The sequence below is a fragment of the Cuculus canorus genome, chromosome 1, assembly GCF_017976375.1.
Source record: "Cuculus canorus isolate bCucCan1 chromosome 1, bCucCan1.pri, whole genome shotgun sequence".
NCBI classification, from domain to species: Eukaryota; Metazoa; Chordata; class Aves; order Cuculiformes; family Cuculidae; genus Cuculus; species Cuculus canorus.
Window position 1 is genome coordinate 176,339,969 of NC_071401.1, and position 24,216 is coordinate 176,364,184.

At 38.1% G+C, this 24,216-nt stretch overlaps 1 protein-coding gene across 2 annotated transcripts in view; it reads left to right on the forward strand.

Annotated features, from left to right (window-relative positions):
• NELL2 (neural EGFL like 2) overlaps positions 1 to 24,216 on the forward strand; it is a 148,310-nt gene that overhangs the window by 30,835 nt on the left and 93,259 nt on the right. For both annotated transcript variants that reach the window (XM_054074710.1, XM_054074699.1), the window contains exons 4-9: positions 1,460 to 1,633; positions 1,742 to 1,838; positions 5,767 to 5,839; positions 6,018 to 6,100; positions 7,124 to 7,252; positions 8,506 to 8,608. In XM_054074710.1, coding sequence (XP_053930685.1) covers positions 1,460 to 1,633; positions 1,742 to 1,838; positions 5,767 to 5,839; positions 6,018 to 6,100; positions 7,124 to 7,252; positions 8,506 to 8,608 — 659 coding nt within the window. The remainder of the gene's footprint in view (positions 1 to 1,459; positions 1,634 to 1,741; positions 1,839 to 5,766; positions 5,840 to 6,017; positions 6,101 to 7,123; positions 7,253 to 8,505; positions 8,609 to 24,216) is intronic.

Below are 24,216 nucleotides of genomic sequence, written 5' to 3' on the forward strand. Positions count from 1 at the left end.
TTATTAAGTTGACTGATGTCCTGCCATTACTGCCCATTTTTTTCCAGCCAGGCCTTCAATTAGTTTAGACTTTTTGCCAATGCAAAAATTATTTTTTGGCCATAAGGAGGTAAGTTATCTCAGATTATAAAATTTATTGCTTGCTCTAGCTGCATTGTTAATACTGAGGAGGAAGAAGAAAATACTCTTTGCCAGTTTTGCAAAGGATAGTTGTTTTTGTGCTGTTGCTAAGTGTATTCCGCTGTGAAACACCCCGAAGAAGGTGATGTGCAGTGAGCCCAACCTCAAGGAATAATGATTGTATAAGATGTTTTTGATTTGGTCTTGTCTTCACTCTTAAATACCTTAATCATTGTCTTGTCTGTTCTTTAATATAGATAGCCTGTTAAAGTAAACACATCACCCTAAAACATGTGTGCACTCGGCTTACAAACCACTGTCATACTTTACTGCAGATGTAGCAGCAAAAATAGAAAAAGTGAATTGTCTGTTCTCCCAGTTGTTCTGCATCTCGCCACATACTATGTTATTTTCCTTGCTCTTTAGATATCCCTTGCACACGATTATTAGAGAATCTCCATTTCTATTTTCATTTCTTGTTTCACAAGCGTTTTAGGGGTTGGCTTTAGAATGAAGAACTTAGTACTTGGGGAAAAAAAAGTTTTGTCAAGCTTGTTCCCAGAAGAGGTTTCATGTACAAGAAATAGGCTTAAGTACCAAGATTGGTTATGGATTGCTTCTTAAATTGGTCTGCTGGAATTTCACTGGCTAAGCTTGTTTGCAATCTACAAACCTAGTGTATGGGGCAATTTTCTTGACAGAGATGCAATGCTATTTTTCAACATGTGCGTTCATATACACGTGTGTGAATACATACACGCTCCCAAATACTTATTTAACAAAGCAAATATGTACACATATATAAATTGTTCTGAAGAGTTAGTCTTTCTTGATTTTTGTATTTCTTTGGAGAAACTTCATTATGAAAAACAAAAGATGGTAACAGTACATCTCAAAGGATACAAAACAGCGTTCAGTCTCAGTTCTTGCTTACTCCCCTGGCGGGTAATGGCTAATGACGTCCCTATTGCGAAACTTGGTGTTGTCTTTTCTGAAGGCGTGAGTGCACAATATCCTTACTGTGCTTTCAGATTATGAGGCAATTATAGGTTAATTGTATTTCCAATCAGGTCATGTTAGGGAAAATAATGTTGCTAGAGGAAAAAATGTTTGGCTTGGGATCTTGTGTACTTACATGAAAGTTGGAACCTGCTGTTATATGCTGTTAAGAAGGATGTAGTGCAAATCTGAAAAATGTCTACTTTCATATTTGTGTCTCCTTGCTTGTCTTTCCCCCTCTTTTAAATAGTTCCTGCATGATAATGAGGAGCTGTGTTATGTGAAATTCTGCTGTGCTGATAAGAATGGTTCATGACATGATGATGCATTTATGGTACAGGTACCTGGAGCTGGAAAGCAGCGGCCATCGAAATGAGATCAGGTTGCATTATCGTTCAGGCAGTCATCGCTCTCACACAGAAGTATTCCCATACATTTTGGCAGATGATAAATGGCACAGGCTTTCCTTAGCAATCAGTGCCTCTCACTTGATTTTACATGTGGACTGCAATAAGTAAGTAAAGAGCATTGTTTTGTAAGAAGTTGTCACATTTGGAGCATTCCTGTTCTGAGTAAATTAAATGATAACATCTTGGGACTATATTTTTCCCTTCCTTTTCAGAATTTATGAAAGAGTTGTGGAGAAGCCGTTCATGGACTTACCTTTAGGTACAACATTTTGGCTGGGACAGAGGAATAATGCACATGGTTATTTTAAGGTATGCATTCCCTGAAAGGAAAAGAGCAAACTTGAGTAAAAATAATTGAGGGACTGGAGCATCTTTCATATGAGGAGAGGCCAAGAGAGCTGGGATTATTCAGCCTAGAGAAGACAAAGCTCGGGGAATCTCATCAGTGTGTAAAATACCTGAATGTGTGTGGGGATTGAAGATGGGGGATCCACACTCTTTGTAGTGGTGTCTACTGACAGGCCAAGAGGCAATGGGCAAAACTGAAATACTGAAACTCTATCTGGATATAAGAAAACAGTTGTACTGTTGAGGTTGGTCACAGTAGTACTGCGATGGAGATATTTGAAAGTCATTTTGGGCATAGTCCTGGGCAACCTGCTTTGACTGGTCCTGCTTGTGCAGAGGAGTTGAAGATCTCAGGAGGTACCTCCCAACCTCAACCAGCCTGTGCATCTGTAATCATGACACAGTTCTTAAGGCCATGGTATGTTGATATGTCATCACCATACCTGGTGCAGGGAGCTGCATCTCTGCCAAACTGGACTTCACCAGATAAAGTTAGTCGGTTAGTCAGTTGTCACCAAATGACAGAGCCAACAGAAGCCAAAGACAGGGAAATGTAAATGGCTGATTGCAACAGAATCCTGGGAAATAAATGATCCGATTGTCTGCTTCATAGCTAGATGCATTTTTTATGTATCACAGACCACTATGGTCCAGGGAATTCAAATTTCGTTGCCTCTGTAGAATTTAGATTTCATCACGATATCTTCTTAGCTCAGAAGTGAATGACATGAGAATGTGAATGACATCAATGAAGAGAATGTATTTTCCTCCAGAGAAAAAATATTTGTATGTGCTCTACACTTACTGCTTCTGCTTTAACGTGTATATATAACAAGCATCTGGTGTATAGCAAGATTTAAAACATGAATGCTAGGTTGACCTGGAGTGTAAATTTTGATTCCTTGGAGTACACTAGGTAGCCCTCATTGGTCACAGCTGCTATCTGTGCTTTGTCCATAGTCTTCTCTGGAGCTGCTTTAACAAATGATGGCATCCCTGTGGATGCCTTCCATGCTGTAGCCTCATTTTCTTCTTTATAGGCAGCATCTTTTCCTTAAGCTGCAAAATAGAATTGATGTTGATCACAGACTCAATCACTTTTTAAAATGTGGCCTGCTAAATCTTTTTTTTTTGTATAAAACACTTTGACTATGGCTTTCACAGCCAGCTCTGTGCCTTTGTGCTGAAATCGGGTTTTGGGTGTTGAAATACTGTTTGTGATACTTACATGCTAATTTATATCCTTGTTGTGTATGAAGTACAGAGGTCCAGTGGGGCACTCAGATTTGAAAACTGAAACATGACTTAATTTTCATTTTTAAATTCAATATGCACATCTTTTTCCTCTGAAAGACTAAAAGGATGTCTGCTGAACAAGCTGCAAAATTGAATTTCTGCCTTACATAAACTGACTCCAATAATAAAATCAGAAAATATTAATGCATTGCTTCAAGTAATATTAGATACAATTCATTTATTCTACATGCTTGTAATTAATATTTAGTATTTTCTTTTTTTGTGCCTTCTCAGATTTTGACATTATTTATATTCTTCTCTTTGGCAAATAGTCATTGTAAAGAAGCTGACTAGATGTAGAAAAATAAGTACTCCCATAGTGGATTTTATTTTTTTCTTTCTTTTTTAGGAAAGAGAAAATTAAAATAAATACCTGGATTATTTTGTCTAGCTACAAATATAAACCAGTTTTAACAGCTATGTGTTTCTGTGTTTCTGTTAAAGAGCACAAATACAGCATAAATATATTGTGCTAAGTGATTTTTCTGGCATAATATAGTACCAATGGTCAAACTGCAGCTGAAAATGTGACACTCTCACCAGCTCGTCACTTTAGAAGATGAGGACTTCCAGTGCTTCTTAGTGTTTTGCAGAGCCTATATTTTTAGACACTTGCTGTGGGACAACTAGTGATTGATTTTGGAGAGGTCCAGGTACTTAACTGTTCCTGAAAATCAGGCTGCTTCGAGTGGACTAAGTGGGTTATCCAGAGGGGTCAAGGTACTCAAAATTATTAGTCACTCTAAAAAAAGATTTTATTTTGCTCTATTTGATTTTTGAATCTAATATTGCTGCAGTAAACCAATGTGCCAGTAGGCATATTCATGGTGGGATCTATTTGTACCTGTTTAAGGTCTGAAGTCTAAAAAATAATTCTTGCTACCAGATTTCTGGTACCAAGTAACTTCTCTTGGTAGCTAGCATCCAATGGTGTGCTAATTTGAACCACTAGGGTTTTTATGAGCCTGAGCAAAGACTCTTGTACTGTCAGGAGGTCTTGATTTGGGAGCCCAGGTGGCCTAGATGTCGCAGCTCCCTGTTGCTTTAGGAGAGCGAGAAGGATCTTGAATTCCTGGTAATTGGCAGTCTGCTCATGTCACAGTTGATATGTGATGAATAAAGATCCTCAGATGGAGGAGCTTTAATGCTGGTTAGTATCTAAATAATCTGAAAACTTGCCTGTGTGTTAAGCAAAGAGTGTTTTAAAGTTGAATGTGTTGGACTCTGCCATTCCTCCTTTTCATGAAAATGCTGTAACTTGGGTTGACATGAGTTCGAACTTCATAACGCTGAGGAAGGAAGGGAGAAGTTAATATGATGAGCTTCTTCATGCGCTCTTCAAAGAGGTCTTTGCTTCTGACTTCAGAATACATGCTGTGGGAGGTCCTGAGGTGGAGCCCCATTTCAAGCATGTGTATTTTTTCACTATCACCTACTCACCGAAGCCCCTTCAATAATGGGAAGCATCCAATTGTCCTAGCTTTGTTGTTAAGGGAGAAAGGTAGGTGTCTTTTAGTTGCCCTTCAATGACACCTGCTTTTCTCTGTAGGTCACCTAGGTTACTAAGTCATCCCGTGTCATTCACTTGAGGTCAAAATTGTGGTTCTTTGACTTTGCAGCGTCTGTATTGGATGACCTGTATATGCAGATGAAACATGGACTTCTGCATTTAGTTTGCGTTGTGTTCATAGTGTCATGAAACATTCTCTTTATAAGCACACTGAAGCACGTATTTATTTCGCTTTTGCTGCTAAGAAGGAGTTTTGGAGATGCAGAGAAGGAGTCATGGATGGAAGGACATCTGGAATTAATATGATAGGGTAGCCCAATTTTAAATTGCTATTTTGGCCCTTGTTTTTGGAGAGCAGCTAAGGAGCTGCTAATTATATCTTAATGACTAAGGAAGCATGTAAATTCTGCCTGCAAGCCTGAGATCTATTCTTCTGGATGAAACTGGCCCTTTCTCAATGACATAGTAGAATTTCATGCTAAACTTCCATTCCTCCAAATTCTTGGCAACATGGAACTCTGCAGCTCTGTAACAACTGTGTAGTTCCCTGGCATTCTGCATGTTTTATGGAAAGATCTACATTGAAATCATAAAGAGTTTGCGTGAATGTGTTTTTCCTGACTCAAGTTTCTTTAATCTTCACTTCTGTTTGACAGTTTCAGCTTAGTGAAAAATTTGCATTTTATCTAGGAGCATTTCAAAGTAATTGAAACTGCAACTGTTTTTCAAATTAGTTTTAAAGGTCATTTTTTGCAATGGCTAACTGAAAATAATGAATTCAAAACAACTAAACTCTTGCCACATAATTACATCTGGACGTATATCTTGTATCTTTAAAGATGATTTTGTTCCTATGTCTTTAAAAATGATTCAGTACGCCTGTACTTGTACAGCTATCTATTTTACTTTCTTTTTATTCTATCACTGCATTGGGTCCAGACAAGAAGCTGTGTATTCATAAGTGTTGTTTTTATCAGGGATTTTTTCTGTGTGGGCTTTAATGTTTTACATAGTGAATGGAAAACATAATTTTGACAGGTAAAAATAATGCATCCTTTTCTCTTTCTCTCCACTTACACATAGGGCGTAATGCAAGATGTACAATTACTTGTCATGCCTCAAGGGTTTATTTCTCAATGCCCAGATCTTAATCGCAGTAAGTCTATTAATTCTTATGCTGTAAAATGGAAGGTGTGCTTTGTACCTGCTTTCTGTTTTAAAAGCTTTCTTATAACCTTGAGTTTCAGTGTATTGGTTGTCAACTTTGACATGATTGAACTGTTTGTGAATACATGTTTTTTTTTTTAATTAATATACATATTTCATTTTTGTAGCTTGCCCAACTTGTAATGACTTCCATGGACTTGTGCAGAAAATTATGGAACTGCAAGACATTTTAGCCAAAACATCAGCTAAGGTAATGTTTGATAGGAGTTATGGCATGGGAGAAATGAGGTCTGTAAGGCTTTAATTGCTATCTTTACATTGTTTATGCATACATGTCTTAGGAACATCCCTGTATGATATGGTTGTGTTTGTATTTATATATCTGTGCCTAGTGTCTATACATAATTCTCAGCTTAGAGTTTTCTTGTGTTTAAATGTTTTTGTATAACCATATGTTTAAATAGTAAACAGAATGCAAATCACTGAGCATGGAAAGGGTTCAGATATTCAAGAGCTATCTATTAGGCTAACAAGTCAATGAACTTAGAATGAAATAGGTTACTGTGCTTATTGCAGCAAGATGTATTGGTCTGGGACTTGTCTAGACCTGAGCTGCCAAAGGCATGTTCAGAAAAATATATGCGAGACAAGGAATTAAGAATCCACAGAAGAAGCATTTTCCTTTTCTCCAGAGCATCACAGCAAAAGCATTCATGTCTGCCAATGAACATGGACTAGTCTTCTGGTTTTAAATGTCAGTTCTTTAGACGTCTATAGGAATGTTGTTACTTGACTAATTTTATACACAAATGATAAAATGGTTTGGTTGAAACAGAGGAACAGTTGTTAATGTGTTAGTTTTGAGCTTTACCTTTGGTTCTGCCTCTCTAAAAGAGATTCACGTCTTTATGCATTACCTAATATCTCCTAATATCTGCAAGTAGTTGTAAAACAAGATTCTTGGTTAACTCACACACAGATGAGAAATTGGGGACCATACTCATCCTGACGTACTCATTCTTTCATCATGTCCCTGATGTTATTAGTGAAAGATGAAATGCATTGTCTTGCTTTGTAATTTTCATCTCCAAGTAACTGACAGTTTAATCATATTGTATTTGACAATGATTGTTTTATTATCTTTGACTGCATTTTCTTACACGTATTCTCTCATCTGAGTGCTTGACGATAAGGGGGAGTAGTTTCAATTGTGTTTGTACTAACATGGAAACCACTTATAAATTCGAAACATTTTTTGTGAACTGTAATACAGCTGTCCCAGGCTGAGCAAAGGATGAACAAGTTGGATCAGTGCTACTGTGAAAGGACCTGCACAATGAAAGGCATGACTTACAGAGAGTTTGAATCCTGGACAGATGGCTGTAAGAACTGCACTTGCATGGTATGGCTATAATTTGAGTGGAGACTCAGGAATTCTAGTGTTTCGTCTGATTAGTTTTGTTGAGGCAAATAATGGGAACTTCCAGGTTTGTGCTAGGAACTAACAATAAAATGCTAGAAAATCTGGTCTAAATTTAAGGAATAGAATTAATAAATACATTTTCCTATTGTTTCAGCAGTGCCACCACGTGTAGCTGTCCTATATTTCATGTCACCATAGGCAGATGTTATGCAATATACTTAACTATTGCATTATTCCCGTGCACTGAGTTGTAAATGGTTTCTCTAGATAATTAATTCCTTGCTTTTTGTCACTATAAACACAGCCCTTTTCTTAGCAAATGATTTAATAGATCCCTTGTGTCTGATTCCCTTTGACTGCCTTCGGTTGCATCTTGACAAGTGAAATGAGTGAAAGAGTAAAATGTCAGGGTCATGCATGCGCTGTTATATCACAAATGAAAAAAATTTGTTAGGTGGAAGATTCCCAAAGGTATCACAGTTCCACAAGTGATTGCAAGTGTCCTTTCAGGTACCAAACCATGGCATCTTTGTTATTGTCCATTCATGTAGAACTTGTTAATTTCATTTGAACTCATTAAATCCCTAATCCAAAAGTTGTTAGAAAGTGGTAAAAAGGCTGTTGTTGTCTTTACTGCACCTTTAGAGTGTTCTGCTGCTATCTGTAGTTTGCTAAATGGTTCTCTCTAAGCTTAATAAGATTTTGATCTTTTTAATTCTGGAGGAATATTAGTTTTACTTCTAGTGCTTTGATGAGAAGACAGCTTGGTCTGTGGTATCAAAACTAGCTGATACCTATTTAAAATTATTCAAATTTAATGATAAATGCATTATGTATTTTTTTTTCTTGCAGCTATGATATTATTGCCATTTTAGAATTGTATTGTCTCTTCTGTAAAAATCAGAAGGCAGGGTTTTGTTCTGTGAGGTTATTTCACACTGATCTGTCAATTTGCTGCTGACTGGCAGAATGTTTTACCTCTGAAAAGATTTGCCTCAAAAAAACCTGATTGTGATCTCAAAGAACACATCATATGTCTAAAAGATTGTATGTGTGATATTCTAAAGGTATAGTTTCTGTTCTTGTAGTTATTAAAAGAACAATGTTAAAATGTCTCTTTGGGTGGTGTTAGAGTTCATTGCATTAAAAACAGATTTTTAAGTTCCTGTGTCTAAGAACTTCACTGGTCTTGCCAAATATAACTATCTGTTAAGCACCTTTTATTCTTCTAGAATGGTTCTGTGCAGTGTGAAGCTTTGATTTGTCCCCATTCTGAGTGCCCACTTGATTTTGCCCTGACGTATGTGAATGGAAAGTGCTGCAAAGAATGTCAATGTAAGTTTTGCTATGATCCTTCCTTCTAATGAATATTTTAAAATCTGTAAAGAAAATGAACCTTTCTGTAAAAAAGAGAAAGAACTGGTCAGGAAATGAAATACTTGGGTTGAGGAATTGGGGAACTTGAAATTCTCTGAAATATTTTGTGAAGTTAATAACCAGAATATTTTAATTTTTCAGGTGTAGGTATTTTGTTTATTTTAGTTATTTTTTTTTTAAGAGTAGATATTTCTTATCAAGGTTTGAAAAGAAAAGTTATTTAAAAAACCTTTCTGCAGACTTCTATAATCTGTTGCAGACCGAACAACTAGAAATTAAAGAACAACTGTCTTGTGTTTGTTTTGACCAGTGTTTCTGGAATCTCTATTGCAAGAAGAATGTACTTTCAACTTATGTTGTAGTACTAAAAATGGAGGTTCAGATTTATGATTCTTCTGTAATTAAGGGAAGGAAAAACTCATACTAGACCCAAGAGACCAGCAAAAATCAGACACCTAGAAATGTTCTTTCACAAAAGGTCACATTTGCACGGGAAACTGGATAGAGATAATTTAATATTGTCATTTAAGACAGGTGATTACCTTTCAGTTTTATAGCAATTTGGTTTTGTTGCAAATACGGCCTGAGAAGGGGAATCCTAGGTTTGTCACTATCTAGATGTGACATATATCATATATAACATTTCAGGTTGATTATGGATGTGTATTGCAAATGCATTGGTTATTTATTTTAGACTACGGTGGAATCCATTCTTGAAATTGAGCATGAGATGATCACACTGTATTCTGAAAATGTTGAGATTTTTCTGTGTGGTTTCATCACTCTTCCGCTATGTAAAACTTCTTTTAGAGTATAGAGAAATATGTAACTGGTTAAAATGACATGTAAGATAAAATTCAGGAAGACATTTTGTACTCCATTGATCTTGCTCCCACAGGAGTTTATTAATATTTAATTGTGTTAGAAGTTACACAAACCGTCCCATTTTATGAAACCTTATTAACTTACTCAAGTAGATTAATTCTAATTGAGAGGAAATGAGAATTCAAATACTTTTCTAAGCAGCTACAGAGAATTTCCATGCATATTAGATGATTCAAGGAATAGGTAATTCAAGGATGTGAGATGTGTGGAGTTTGAGCCCCTGTTTCAATCTTTGACCATATTGGCAGAGTTTGAAAACCTGATCTCCTGAAATATGTTTTTGTAATGTACTGCCTGTGAATTGAGCTGGGAATTCTCCATCCAGATGTTAATGGGAAAGTGCTCACATCATCAGATTTCTTATGGAGTTGTTTTTCTTGGGAGTTTTGACAAAGATCATAATGTGACTGAGCAAGTGGACACTGACCTTGTCATACAACATTACTACTTCTCCTTCCAATTAACAAAGTTCTGGTACAGCACGCTGAAGTTTATCAAAAAAGGCATTATCAGAGTAGTCTTAATTTTATAAGAAATTTTTGAGCTTCCAATGTTAATTTCATGCCAGCACATAATTCAGTTTGTAGCCAACACATGCCTGTAACTCTCTTGAGAAACTACTAAAAAAAATCAGACAAAAATATTTCTGAAAAATTATTCCTAATTTCATCCAAGTTATTTGAAATTACTGAAAAAATAAATCAACTTAAGTGACCAACTCCCTGGAACTAAAGGATGGAGTGTGCAAATTAGAGTCCCATTGACAAGATAGTTAAATTGTAAAGGGTGGAAGTTAGACAATGGACACTGCAGGACCTTCACTTAGTTGTCAGGCCAGTTTGGTGGAAATGCTGAGTTGTCACTGAGTTAATATATATTGTGCCAGCTGTATCCTGTCACGTTGGCATCTTCAGCTCAAAGTTTGAGGTGATTGCAGTCACTGTGCTCAGTGACCACATCTTGCTTGAGGGGTCAGAGCTGAAATCGTCTATTTGGGCAGTTTCTGAGTATAACTTCTGTTAAATTCTTAGAACAATATCAGGGGATATGGAATCTAACTAGATTATGTAGAGTGAACACAGATGGCTTATAATTGGGAAAGGAGCTAATTAGTGTGTTGATCGGGGAGCCAGTGTCCTTTGTATTGAAAAACCAATCATAAATGCTGAGGGAAAATGATGCTTAATACGCTCTTCTTGAGCCGAGTTCAGTATTTGTTTCAAGACAGAACATAGACTCATAGAACTGTACAATGGCTTGGATTGGAAGGCACTTTTAAAGGTCATCTAGTTCAACTGCCCTGTGGTATGTAGAGATATCTTCAATCAGATCTGGTTGCTCAGAGCCCTAATCAACCTCTTAGTTTAAAACCATAACCCCTTGTTCTATTGCAACAGGCCCTAATAAAAAGCTTGTCTTTCTTGTAAGTCCTCTGAGTATTGAAAGGCTGCAATAAGGTTTCTCTGGAACTAAGTCTTCTCCAAGGTAAACAAGTGCAAGCCTGTCCTCATCAGAGGGATAGAGTGAACACCTCCCCACATTTTTGTGGCCCTCCTATGGACCTGCTCCTGCTCTAACAGTTTCATGTCTTGTGCTGAGGGCTCCAGAGCTGGACATATTACTCCAGGTAGGGGTTCACCAAAGGGGCAGAATTGCCTCCTTTGACCTGCTGACCATGCTTCTTTTGATGCAGCCCAGGATATGGTGGGCTTTCTGGACTGTGAGCACACATTGCTGGCTCACATCCAGTTTTTTATCTACACGTGTAGAATTTGAGAATATGATCTGTATTTGCATTAGTAAATAAAATAGGACAGGCGCAGTCTGGCACTTGTGGCTCCTGTGTGAAGCTGTCTTCCCCTTTCCCCCCTCCAACAGAGTATTTGCATCCAGATGGCTGGCTGGGAATGGCCTCTGGTCATGGTCCCCCCAGCCATGTCTGGCATTGTGTCAGAGTGTTGGCTGGTACAAGCCAAAATGGTGCCATGAAACGTGCTAACACTGAAACTGCGTGAAGGATTACAGACTGTAATTGAGCCTTTTCAAGCCCGTTGTCATTTATTGTTTTGCTTACCTGTCCTGTTTAATTTACTGGTGTGGACGCCACCAGTCAGGCTGTCTTAACAGCTGGTGGAAGAGACTGGCACCTCTGCAGGGCAATTGGTGCTGAGAAGAGATGGGATAAATTGTCCTTTGGAAGTGCACATTTCTTTCTACAGACTATATAGGGAACACAGGCAATTAGATACCAACCTTCTGGACAGCAAAAGCTGAGATGAATCTTTCCATCAGTTACTGTAATGGGTATCATGTGTGTCAGATAGGAAGGGAAGCACTGGATTTTTAAGCCTAATTTTGACATTAGGCAGTTATGCGAAGAGACTCACAGGAGCCTACTACACTGCCAAGCCCCGGGCATTGAACTTCAGCCCAGCATTTAAATATTGGACAGTGCAGCTTTGTATCTCATTTTATGTCATTCTCAACACTTCAGGAATTTCAGTAAAACTGACTTTTGCATGTTTTTCTTAAATATTTAGTTCAGGGAAGAACATTTAGTAAGGAATGTTGTAGATTTTTTTTTTATTGATATTGCTTTGACTTTGGCTCTTCTCGTGAGCCAAAAGAGAAAAAAATAACAATCCCTGACCTTCTGCCCTAGCTCTGTAGTTTCTTTGAGGACATTCGGACAACTTATTCTGTTTCGTCATGTGTGAAGGTCAATGCTGGTAGTTCAAGGAATGGCAATGCATGGAAATTATCACTGTATTTTCTATTAGCCATAATGGGCTAAAAGAAACAATGATCTTCCAAGGCACATAAATTATTGGCCAGTGTGTTTGATATATATTTCAGCTACAGACAAGCTATTCATCACAAAATTCAGTCTAGCTACCAAAGCATACATTTTAGATCAATAGGAGCTTCCTGTGGAGAATTGTTTGGAGCTGGGAAGCAGGGACCACTTTCTTTTCTATTCCCAATGCAATTTTAAACCTGTCTGAGAAGGTATGTGCAAGAGATCATTAAATTCTCTCCTCTGCAGAGACAAATGCATTGTGTGGTGATGGGCACCGATACAAATTGGGGAGAGATTAAGCTCCCCTACTGACCCTATAAAGTATTGCTTTAGACTGTGAACTTGGCTTAAGGAGTACAGAGATGAGTTCATTTGTTTTAAGTGAATTGTGGAAGGACTGCCAATGTCTTAGTAGCTGAGACGATTGCTGCTTGGTCAGCAGATCTTTTTATGGTAGCTTTTTTATTAGTCAGTGTATTAACACTAAGGCATCACTTCCAATAGCTATGTGATATATGTACTTTCTAAAATGGAGCCAGTGAATTTTTAACAAACTAGCTGATTTTCATTTTTAAGGCCATAAGTGATATTTGTACCAGTATGTGGCACAGCAATAGATCCTGTCATCAAAGACTGATCTCCAGGAAGAAATTGCTCTTGTGTCATCACTGTCCTCCTCCCATTGACGTTGGAGATACTTACAGACCTAATCTCAAACTGTTTAAATCTATCCCAACAGATTTCAGTGGAGGTCAAAGTCTGGGCCACTATGTTCAAATCTGCAGGCTGTGATTTTTCTGTCTTTTTTTTTTTATGAAACAAAACAATTTGTTGATTTTTCTGGTGTGTTGTAGCCAAATTCACACTCCAACACAAGTATTTTAAGTAACTTTGAGAAGCACAGGGTTGTATTCAATCAGCTCACACTTCTGTTGCTAGCAAGGCTGGAGAAAGAGCATATAGAGGGGTTGTGTAACTTGGGAAGGGTTTTTGAATGAAATAATTAGAACGTAAATATTAACACGGCAGATCTTATAACATGGATGTGTTTCTGATGCAGTGATCTGTCTTGCTATCCTACAGAAACTTCTATTTTTTTAACTAAAATTAAGTGGATTTCCTATTTTGCTCTTCATGATGTGTTATTTTCTTCAAAGCTACACAGTCTTGCGCGTTCCAGCACTTGTAGCATCCTGATGCAGAGAAAAGAAGCTGTGAAAGCCTGCCTGCTTCACATTGTCACAGAAATTGACCATCAGCAAGAGTGCAAATTTTTTACCTAGAAACTTAAGAGATATTGATTAAACTTCCTCTGAAATTCGTCATTTGTCCAGGTGGATTGAAGCATTACAGATTTAAGGCTGTGCTGCGCACTGTTTCATCTTTTTACAGAATTGCCACCTTCTGGGCCAAAGGAGCGGCACTGTCTTGCCTTAGGTGATGGTGATGTGCATTGTTGGCGATGTGGCACATCAACCCTCACCTCATTTGCCCGAGTGCCAGAGTGGCTTCTGCTACACAGAGAAGAGACTGCAGCTCAAATGATTTAATGATGGGATTAGTGAGCACTGACTGAACTGGCCATCTTATCCTTGCAGTAAATCAGAGGAAGGGGCAGTGTGGAAACTGCAGAGCAGCTCCAGAAGGCTGCAGGGGACACTGCATGGCCTCAAGACTGTGGGGCAGCCAGAAGGCTCAGGGCAAGAGAGTAACCATTAGTACTGGAGAAAGAAGAGGTAGTTTTTAGTAGTGAAACAACGATTAATCATTTGTCATAGCTTTAACAAGAAATGCATGCATTAGAATAAAAAGGAGAAGCAACATTCTGGCTAATGAAAAATATTAGTTGTTTTGATGATAAATATTTATATGTGGCTTTAAAAAGATATGAGTTCAAAGAAAGCATAAACTCTGTCAATTTTATATTTTTTTAATATGAAAAGTCAGATAAATTAGTCTACTTCAGGAAACAATCCAGTGCCAACTACATTCCAGATGTCTTCTAATGCTATTCTAGAGTCATTAGTTAGTTATTATAACTTTCTGTAGTCAGCATGCAGAACTTCTGAATTCTAGTTAGCATTTAGCAGAATAACATCCATTAAGTCTTTCTGGATATTCTGCTGAAATTATTCACATGATCGTTATTTCTCAGGCTTCTGAATTGCATGCAATGATAGTATCACATTATAATGACAGATAAAAAGCATTATGTACAGACTTGTACTACCAAGATGAATTACACTGTGCTGCCCATTTATACCATTTATTACTTCAGCAATTCTGTGTCTTCAAAAAAAAGGCAATATTTGTATTAATGTAGAAATAGGACACATTTTTTTCTAAAGAAATATTTTCAAAAGGAAAAGAATGTATCCTTTAGCTTATGTATGTCAATAAAATTGGTGGAGCTATTTTTGATTTACAAAGCTGTAGTGGAAAAGCATTACTGATGCATGTGTCATTTGTGAATCCAGCGTAGATCCTACAATCTGAGTCTGACAGAATGATTGAGGTTGGAAGGTACCCTTGGAGGTCATCTGGTCCAACCCCCCTGGCTCAAGCAGTGCTGCCTAGAGACAGTTGTCCAGCACAGTGCCCAGAATATCTACACAGATGGGGACTCCACAACCACTCTGGGCAACCTATGCCAGTGGTTGGTCATACTCAGGGAAAAAAAAGTCCCTTCTTGTGTTCAAATGGAGTTTAATATGTGTTAATTCATGCCCATTGTGTCCTGTCACTTGGCTCCACTGAGAATAATCTGGCATCTTCTTTATTCCCTTCCCTGAGGTGCTTTCACGCACTGGGAAGATCTCCAAGCCTTCTGTTCTCTGGGAAACATAACAGCTCAGAAGCTGAGCATTGAGACATTTTGAGAATGTTTTGGGGCCCTCCTTGGGCTGAACTCAAAGCCAGCTGAAGGCAGTGGAAGGATGGTGAATAAGAAACCAGTTTGGTGGAAAAGAAACTGGTTGGATGGCTGTATTCAGAGAGTAGTGGTCAATGGCTTGAAGTCCAGATGGAGATCTGTGGCAAGTGGTGTCCCTCAGGGGTCTGTTCTGGGAGCAGTGCTGTTTAGTATCTTTATCAATGATGTAGACAGTGAGATCGAGTGCACCCTCAGAAAGTTTGCAGATGACACCACGCTGAGTGGTGCCGTTGCCACACCGGAAGGATGGGATGTCATGTAGAGGGACCTGAATGGATTGGGGAAGCTGGCCTGTATGAACCTCATGAGGTTCAACAAGGCCAAGTGTAAGGTTCTGCACCTGGGTTAGGGCAATCCCTGATTTCAGTACACGATGGGGGATGATGTGCTCGAGAGCAGCCCTGCAGAGAAGGACTTGGGGTGCGTACTGGTTGATGGGGGCTCGATATAAGCCAGCAATGTGTGCTCACTGCCCAGAAGGCCAACTGTATCCTGGGCTGCATCAAGAGAAGTACGGCAAACAGGTCGAGGGAGGTGATTCTACCCCTCTGTTCCTCTTTTGTGAGACTTCATCTGAAGTACTGTGTCCAGTTCCGGAATCCTCAGCATAAGAAGGGTATGGAACTGCTGGAACGGGTTCAGAAGAGGGCTACAAAGATGATCAGAGGGCTGGAGCACCTCCCATATGAGGACAGGCTGAGAGAGTTGGGTTTGTTCAGCCTGGAGAAGAGAAGGCTCAGGGGAGATCTTATAGCGACCTTCCAGTACGTGAAAGGGGGCTACAAGAAAGCTGAGGAGGGACTGTTCACAAAGGCCTATAGTGATAGGACGAGGGGCAATGGGTATAAACTGGAGAGGGGCAGATTTAGACTAGACCTAAGGAAGAATTTCTTCACCATGAGAGTGGTGAGGCACTGGCACAGGTTGCCCAGGGAAGCTGTGGATGCCATCCCTGGAGGTGTTCAAGGCCAGGTTGGATGGGGCCTTGGGCAGCCTGGTCTGGTGGGAGGTGTCCCTACCCATGGCAGGGGAGGTGAAACTGGATGATCTTTAAGGTGCCTTCCAACCCAAACTATTCTATGATTCTATGACTCCTCTTGGCTTTGGTAGGGCAGGGCCAGTCTTGCCCTTGACCCTCGCTGCTCAGTCTCTGCTATGTTTTCCAAGGTAATGTTAGAAATTTTCAAACTACTCTTATAGCATAGAAACGTTTTCTTTCTTGTTGCTATATATCCAATGGCAAAATTATCAGGAGTTTTTTTGTGGAGAGCTTGTAGTCTCCAATGACCTTTGTTCTTTCTAAGCTGGGCAGTATACCCCCGACAGAAGGGAAACACTGAGTCTTTTCGCTTGCAGTTATGTTCTGAGCGGTTCTGTGTAAATTAAAATACAGCTTACAGTAATGGGAGTTCTTGGAATATTTTGCTTCTACTTTTCCTTTCCTCCTTCCCCACATCCTTTGAATTTCACTTTTCTGCTTTAGCAGAGGAGGATTGAGGGAGTTAGTACATTGCGCCTCAGTCGCACTTTTCAGGCATCAAAGTGCAGCTCCTTCCTAGGCGAGTAGCTCTTTAGGTATTCTGGATGCCATGCATTATGGAACTCCACTGGAAGAGTCTAGATCTGGAGGCAATGTACTAGTAGATGAGGAGAATTCCCATTAATGATAAATTCATCTAGTTTCAGTCTTACTGTGTGCCTGAGGAATGAATTATAAAATAGAATATGCTTAAGAAAATCCTTATTCATTAAAATACATTACAATGATTGTATAGCAAATCTTCACTAAAGAGGAAATTGGAAACATAATATTGGTGATTTTATTGGTAGAAATTAAAAATATTTTTTGCATGGGAAATTTTGCTGTAGGCTGTGCTCTGCTCTCCCCTGCTGCTCTTGTAACCTATTTTGTTAAGACTTTCTGGGAAAATCTATTCTTTCAATTTCTTTTTCAGTATGTTCTTATGGAGTGGTTCACAAAAATATAAAATATCTGCAGTGTATTATTATTGTAGTGTATTTCCAGTGCAATTAAAACATGAACATATGTTAGATATGAATGTTTTGGTTTTTAGACAGCTGTGAGTGGACAGATTGGCAGTGTTCCAGTCGCTAAGTCACTACCCTGAGTTTAATAATGCTGATCTCATCAGAATTTCCTTAGTTAGGTGGCTATGAAATAATAATAATAATAAAATTCTGATTTTGTTTATAATCACCTAGGATATGTGTGTGCTCACATGGTTATAGGTTGATTTCAATGTGTTTATCGTTGGTGATGTGCTAATGTCATTCACCTGCATCATTGGAGTTGGGAGTGGGTGCGGCTTGCGTTTGTGTTTTTGGCTTTTTTTTGAGGGGTTGAGGAATGTTTTTGTTTGTTTTGGTTTGGGTTTCATGGTGTGGTTTTTTTTTCTATTTTTAATTGTTGTCTCACGACCATGAGCACATTGCCAAATCAGCAGCTTCTAGCTGATCTATTTTTCTGCCTGGAGCTTTTCTTCTGTAGATCTTGCAAATTTCTGTAGTACAAGTAACAGTGATCCTTAATGGCCGTGCATTGAGAAAAGAGCAGAGCCTTGGCTTTTGCTGAAAACCCCAAAGCTGCATTTTTTGGACAAGGTCATGGAAGAGTAACAAGTTGGAGGCAGAGAGGACTTCGTGGAGCTGTATGGAGAAAAATACCAAAACCACCAACCAACCAACCAACCAAATGAGATGCATGGATTGTTGAGAGCTGTGCAGTTTTCAAAGACCAATTTGCATTCGACATACAGGATTGCTGCATTGGCAAGGGTCAAAGCCCCATCCGGGTGGAATAACCTATGGGAAGGCACTGGTAGGAGCCATGGGAGCATGAAGGAAGGCATACGTAAAGTTTTCTGGTGGTGTCTATATCATGTGAAAAAATGGGAAGGTTGTGAAAGCTGAAACTCAGTAAAAAAATACTGGAAAAAGCCTTACTGCAAACACATCAAGAATGTGATCTTATTTCCCTGACAGTCTAAGGAAGGGATGGTAACATGAGTGAAGTTGATTCAGTGAGAGTAATATAAAATGATGTATACTGTTGTTCTGGTTTGAGCTAAAGTAGAATTGGTTTTCTAACTTTTCAGCTAAGTCTTGTCTGAGTAACTTCATTTTCTGAAAGTTAACTGCATGATTCAGACAGTTTTTCTCTCTAGAAGCGATAACATAAGACACTGGTATGCAGAAAGGCCATTGCTTATACTTATAGAACCACCATCCTTGAGCTGGTGGAATGCTGTAAGTGAAAGGGGAGGAAAAGTGTCGCACCTGCAGGGAGGAGTGGACAGGACAGGTGACCCCAAACTGACCAACAGTGTATTTCATCGCATATACATCATGCTTTGTATAAAACTGAGATATGATAAAGGTTACTTTCATCTTTGTTGGCTGATGTCCAGTGAGGACCTTGTCTGTCTTTTTTATCCCAGATCTGTTCATTCCTGAATCCGTTTGCTGAGTCCAGCGTAGGACTTTGCCCTCACTCTGTGCCTGCTCTGCAGTATCAGTGGTGATGTAGTCATTGAAGGGAGAACATTTCATATATTTGCGTATATTTTATTATTTTCTTATTAATACTATCTTCTTCATTATTATTATTGTTATAATATTTTCATTAATTCTGTTTCAGTTTTAGTTTCCAACCCAAAAGTCTCTCTCATTTCCCTTCCCTGTTGGGAGGGGAGAAGAGAACTGGGACCAACTGCTCACGTTTTAGCTGCCAGTCAAGCTGAGCTGGGGCTAAACCATGACAACTGTTATCTTCTATTTGTTTTTGCAAAGATAATGATTTATAACTTTGGCTTCTAGTCTTTTGGACTGCAAGAGTTTTTTTAGTGGAAACTTGTAGTGAATAAAGCCTTCTACTGTTTGGTTTACTTCTCTTAGCTATCACTTGCAGCTATCTGAAGTGTGATGTATAGACCTCCAGGCTGTTATTGATCACTGTTTCTACATCTGTCAGCTCATAAAATATTTGGCTTTCAATAATGGCCACTTTGTCCCATGTGAGACACAACTTTGAAATCGAAATCTCAGCAGATACGGTGTAACAATCGTCTTTTTATACTTTCTTCATCTGTTCTTTTCAAAACAATCATTGCAGCTCTCCTTACTGAGAGTTTCTTCTCTTTGCTTCCTTCACTGTAGCGGGCACAGCAGTGCATCTACACATGTACTTTTATCACTGTTCTGAGTCTTTAGCAGCACAGAGGGTGTATTAACTGATATTTTGCCTTTTTTTGGGAGGATTTTATTTGGTGCCAGTTTCCACTAAGAAGGCTCTGACCATTTCTTTGGGAAGGTAGTCTGCCATGCTAAGCCTTCCTGTATGGAAGAACTGACTAGTAGTTTTTTCTTACTACTTGTTGAAATTATTTCTGTAACCTTCTGCTTGGAAATGAGTGCTCCCCTGGTTGCTCTTGGAAAAAGTTATATAAACTTTGATTAGCTTCCCAGATTTCATTTTATTTACAATTGATGACATTTATTTAAAATATCTTAATTATTTAACATCTAGATTTTTTTCCCTAACAAATGAATAAAATTTGAGCGTATTATTAGTTTTTTTGTTTTGCGCTGTCATAATCTGTTATAGTGAAGAAGAGCTATTTTATCTTGCTTATTTCTGATGGCGAATATATACTTATATATAGCAGTGTTAGAATGGTATTATAGTGTCATTGTTTGATGTAATAAATTGGGACATAAAATGTGTTGTTTCACTTATCGGATTCTTTCTATCCTGAAAGCACAGCAGGAAAATATACTCAACGTATCTGGAAAATAGGCACATACCTGTTGCATCTAGTATAGGAGTATTTAAAATACTTTAAAAGTAGGAAAGATGAACTGACACGATTCTCCCTGTATCATTATTACTTTGCCAAAAAGATGTAAATTCAGATGCTATTTCCTTAAAAAGTTTCTTCAGGTTATATTTGTATTTATTAAAGTGCAGCAACTTCTCTACACATGTTTTGTAGGCTTGTGATGAGGGAGGTTATTTCCATCATGGCATACCCAGAAGCTTTGTTAGATCCTCAAGGTACCTAAATGAGAAATCAAATCTGAGTATAGCGTAGAAGAGAACCTTCTTGCATATTGTTGTAGTGAAGTTCTCAGGCAGGCTTCTTAATAGTAGTAGAGTATGACATTAGAATGCTTAAATCTTGGTCTTCTGTGGTTCTGTTTGTATAGAGTTGGTGGTACGTTGTAAGTACCTAACCACAAATTTTTCATTTTACTAATTTTGCAGTATTTTATTGCAGAAGTTCTGTGAAAAAATCTGGAAGTAAGTGAATACATTTAAGAAAATAAGGAATTTCAGTAGACATATAAACAGATGATCATATCCTTATTTCAATGCATCAGTTCAGCAATCTTGGGTAACACATTTGCACCTTTGCTTCTGTTTCCGGTGGGACATCTCGAGTCCTGTGACAAATTAATGGAAGTAACAATGCTCTTATAGTGTGAGCAAACACATTAAAAATTCTTTCCTTGGCTCCTGCTGTACTCTGAAAACTGGTCTCTGTGTACCTTCCAAGAGTCTTTCATCATCTGGGAAGCTATTTACCAGTACAGTTTAAAGCAGGTCCCCATCATTCTTCATTCTTGCTGACAATTGATCATGGACAGCTAGAGCCCTGTCCTTCATTCTTTCCAATAAAATTCTGTGTTTTGAAGCATAACTGCTTCTAAAGGTATGTGGACAGATATCAAGGTCTGTTAGAAAAAACCCAATAAAGTCCTAAGGTAGTTGTTGAAATAAAATATTCTGTGGAACAGAAGAAACTCTCCCTTGGAGAATGACAGCCCTTTACATTTTTGCCCCCCTTCCCCCCCCCAAAAGAAGCTTGAAGGTGACATTGCAAAACAAACTGTGTGCTTCTGTTCAGACTGTGGTCCTTAGCAGAACATGGTTAACTTGGAAATAGATGAAGGGAGAAATTTTGTTTAAGTATCTCTACTTGTATTAATTATTATTTTTCCTAATGTACTTCTAAACCCCTGCTGTTATGAGGAGGCGTCAATCTAGTTACTGTACACAGAAACTGTTGTCCTCTGTACTGCAGCTTTTGACAATTTAAGTGAGAGATAAGGCACTGGATATAGTGCCAAAGATGGGGAGAGAGTAAGGGAAAACTAAAATAAATGGGTCATTGTATTGTCAGGCTTCTCTCTCAGGTGTGTCTCTGTACTTATGGCTAAAAGCTCATGAGCTCTCTGACCCGAAGCTGTTGGCACTGTGGGCTATGCCTTGTTTTCATAGTGTAGTATTGTGTCCTGCAGGAAACCCATGTACTGAATTGTTGATATTTATTCAAGATTTGAGGTCAATTTTTCTCAATATATTCATGGAACAACAGAATTGAGGGAGGGGCAGAGGAGAAACTAGTTGGACTTTTCCATATAATTCAGTATTGTAATAAAGTTATGTTATGTCTTCGAGGCAGATTTCTAGCACTATGGTTATTTGCTCTCATTTCTAGTGGAGGTATACACCACGTGTTGAGGGGATGTGTTCACAGGTGAATTCATTTCCTCAGTCTCAATAGTTCCCTCTAACAAAACCCCATTGTTCCCCTGGAAAGATAGTACTTTTCTTGCCACGGCAGCACCCCAAATTTCTTAAGATGATCAAACCTGACAGAAAAGTCCCTACTAAGTGTCTATACTAGATTTCTGCAGCTAATGAAACCAAAATCTTGTTGCTAATAATATTTTGAAAATTAGTTAAAGAATTTGTCTATTCAAACTGGTATTTTTCTCTCAGATTTTCAAGAGCTTGAAAAAAGTGAAAAACACTGAGAACATAGTTCATAAAATTCATTAAGCATTTTGTCTTAATGCTATTTAACCCATTCCAGTAATTTCTGAGATTCTTGGTAATGAAATGAATTGCATTTAAAGATGTACCTTTATCTTTTCTGTGCTATTGGGATTGCGGAGTTGTACTTTGCCTTATGCAATTTTGATACTAATAGGTGATAATTAAAAAATAAGTCTGTTTTTTAACTTTATTTTCTGGTTTTTGGTTTCTATACAAAAGAAAAAGTGAGTTGGCTGATGTTTCAGTGAGATGAAAGTGTTTGCTGTCCTGGAGACTGATATACACCACAGCCCCATATAGGCAAACACACCTGGTTACACAAGCATGTGAAATCTGAGTCTAATGTCAGGAAAGGTCTCCCTAAAGACACGAGGAGTGTTGACATAAATAATTTTTTTTTTTTTTTTTGTATTATCGGTGACTCTAAGGCTTTCCCTCACTCATGTAGTTCCCAAACAAAAAAGAAATAATCCCAGTAACAGTTGCTATGGACTCCAGATTACTGTTTTCCTGTGACTGGGTTGGAGCATCAGCAGATGCACTATGGAGAAATTAGCTATGACAAAGCAGAATCTCTGAACATCTGCTCCAACTACTTTTACATTTTTAATTATTTCAAAACCTGATCTGAGCTTAGACATAAAGTACTCTGTTGTTTAGAGATACACAATGGATAATACTAACATCTGGCAGCCTTGAAAAACAAGGGTGTAATGTTAGGTGTGTGTAGGTTTCTATAGTATTTAAAGTTGTATTTTGAAAATTTGACTCTATTGGTAGCATCTGATTTTGTTTTGGATTAGTTTTTGATTAAATGCTATTTGATAATGAATGTTAAGACTGAGTGTATACAAAATTGACAGGCTGATTTGCACAACTGTCTGTAATCAAGATTTCAAAAACTTTTTTACCCTGCTGTCTGTGTTGGAAACGTTTTACTGAACTGATACTAAGGACTTAGCTTAAGAATACTAAGTAAAGGTCTCTGGAGTGTTTGTGATTAGGCCAACTAATCCTGTAATTCTGGTTGAAGTGAGGGAGGAAGATAATGGGTTTCAGAGGAGGGATGGGAGGATGGGCAGATTTCCCTTTTACTGAATATGCTCACATGGTCTGTGTCCACAAGTCTATAGAAAGCAGCCATCTGCAAAAATGTGTCTTTGAAAGTTATCATAATTAGTGCATGCTATTTTTTTGGCAAAAATGTAGGCAGTATTCCCAAATTTCTTTCCTGTTTGAAGTTTGTGGAGCAGAGTAACAATTACCCTGTATAAGGGCTATTGCAGGAGTAAGTGTCCTCCTTTGTCACATCCATGGATAGTCTTAATTTACAACATGGCAATGGAGAACACAACCTGCTTTTTGTATAGTAAACCAATGCTAATGGGTGATAACTTCTTATCTCTCATAGATTTAAAGTAATGACTCAAAAATGCAGGTCTTCAGCAGTTCTTAGTTTCTTTTGAAAATACTCAACACCAAGTCCTAAACAATTACTTGGATTTAATCTTGCATATGGATCCCTGAGACTTGAGGCTTTTGGATGGATGTATCTGCATGTTTAAAACGTTGTGAAATATAAGGTGGTGTAAGGAGTGTCTATTTATATTTCTACAGTGCACCATTTTTCTCTTAAAGGTTTTAGAAATGCACCATTTAAAATTAGCCTAGTAGCCTAGCTGAGAGAAGGTGGAACCGAACCAGAAATTTATTAATAGTTATTAATAGTTGTCAGCATTTGATAAAAATATCTATTTGCATCTTCATGAAGATACAGCTGTGTCACTGCTATTGCAAATAGCTTACGTAAAATGTCCATGAGATAACATCTAATCCCACTTTTATGAGGATTAAGCCTGCATGTGATGTTTGCATTGGAGTCCTTTTAGTCTTGCAGGCTGTTGTGCTATTTATAAGCCTTTAATATAATCGTAATAAAGGGGTCATATAATTATTATTAACCTTAATTGCTTTTCTTCTCTTGACATCCTCTAAGGCTTTTGTCTTGACATTTGGTTTTATTGTTTAACATTTTGCTGCATAAGTTGTTTGAGTATCACATAGTTAATTCAGCATAAAATAGATGG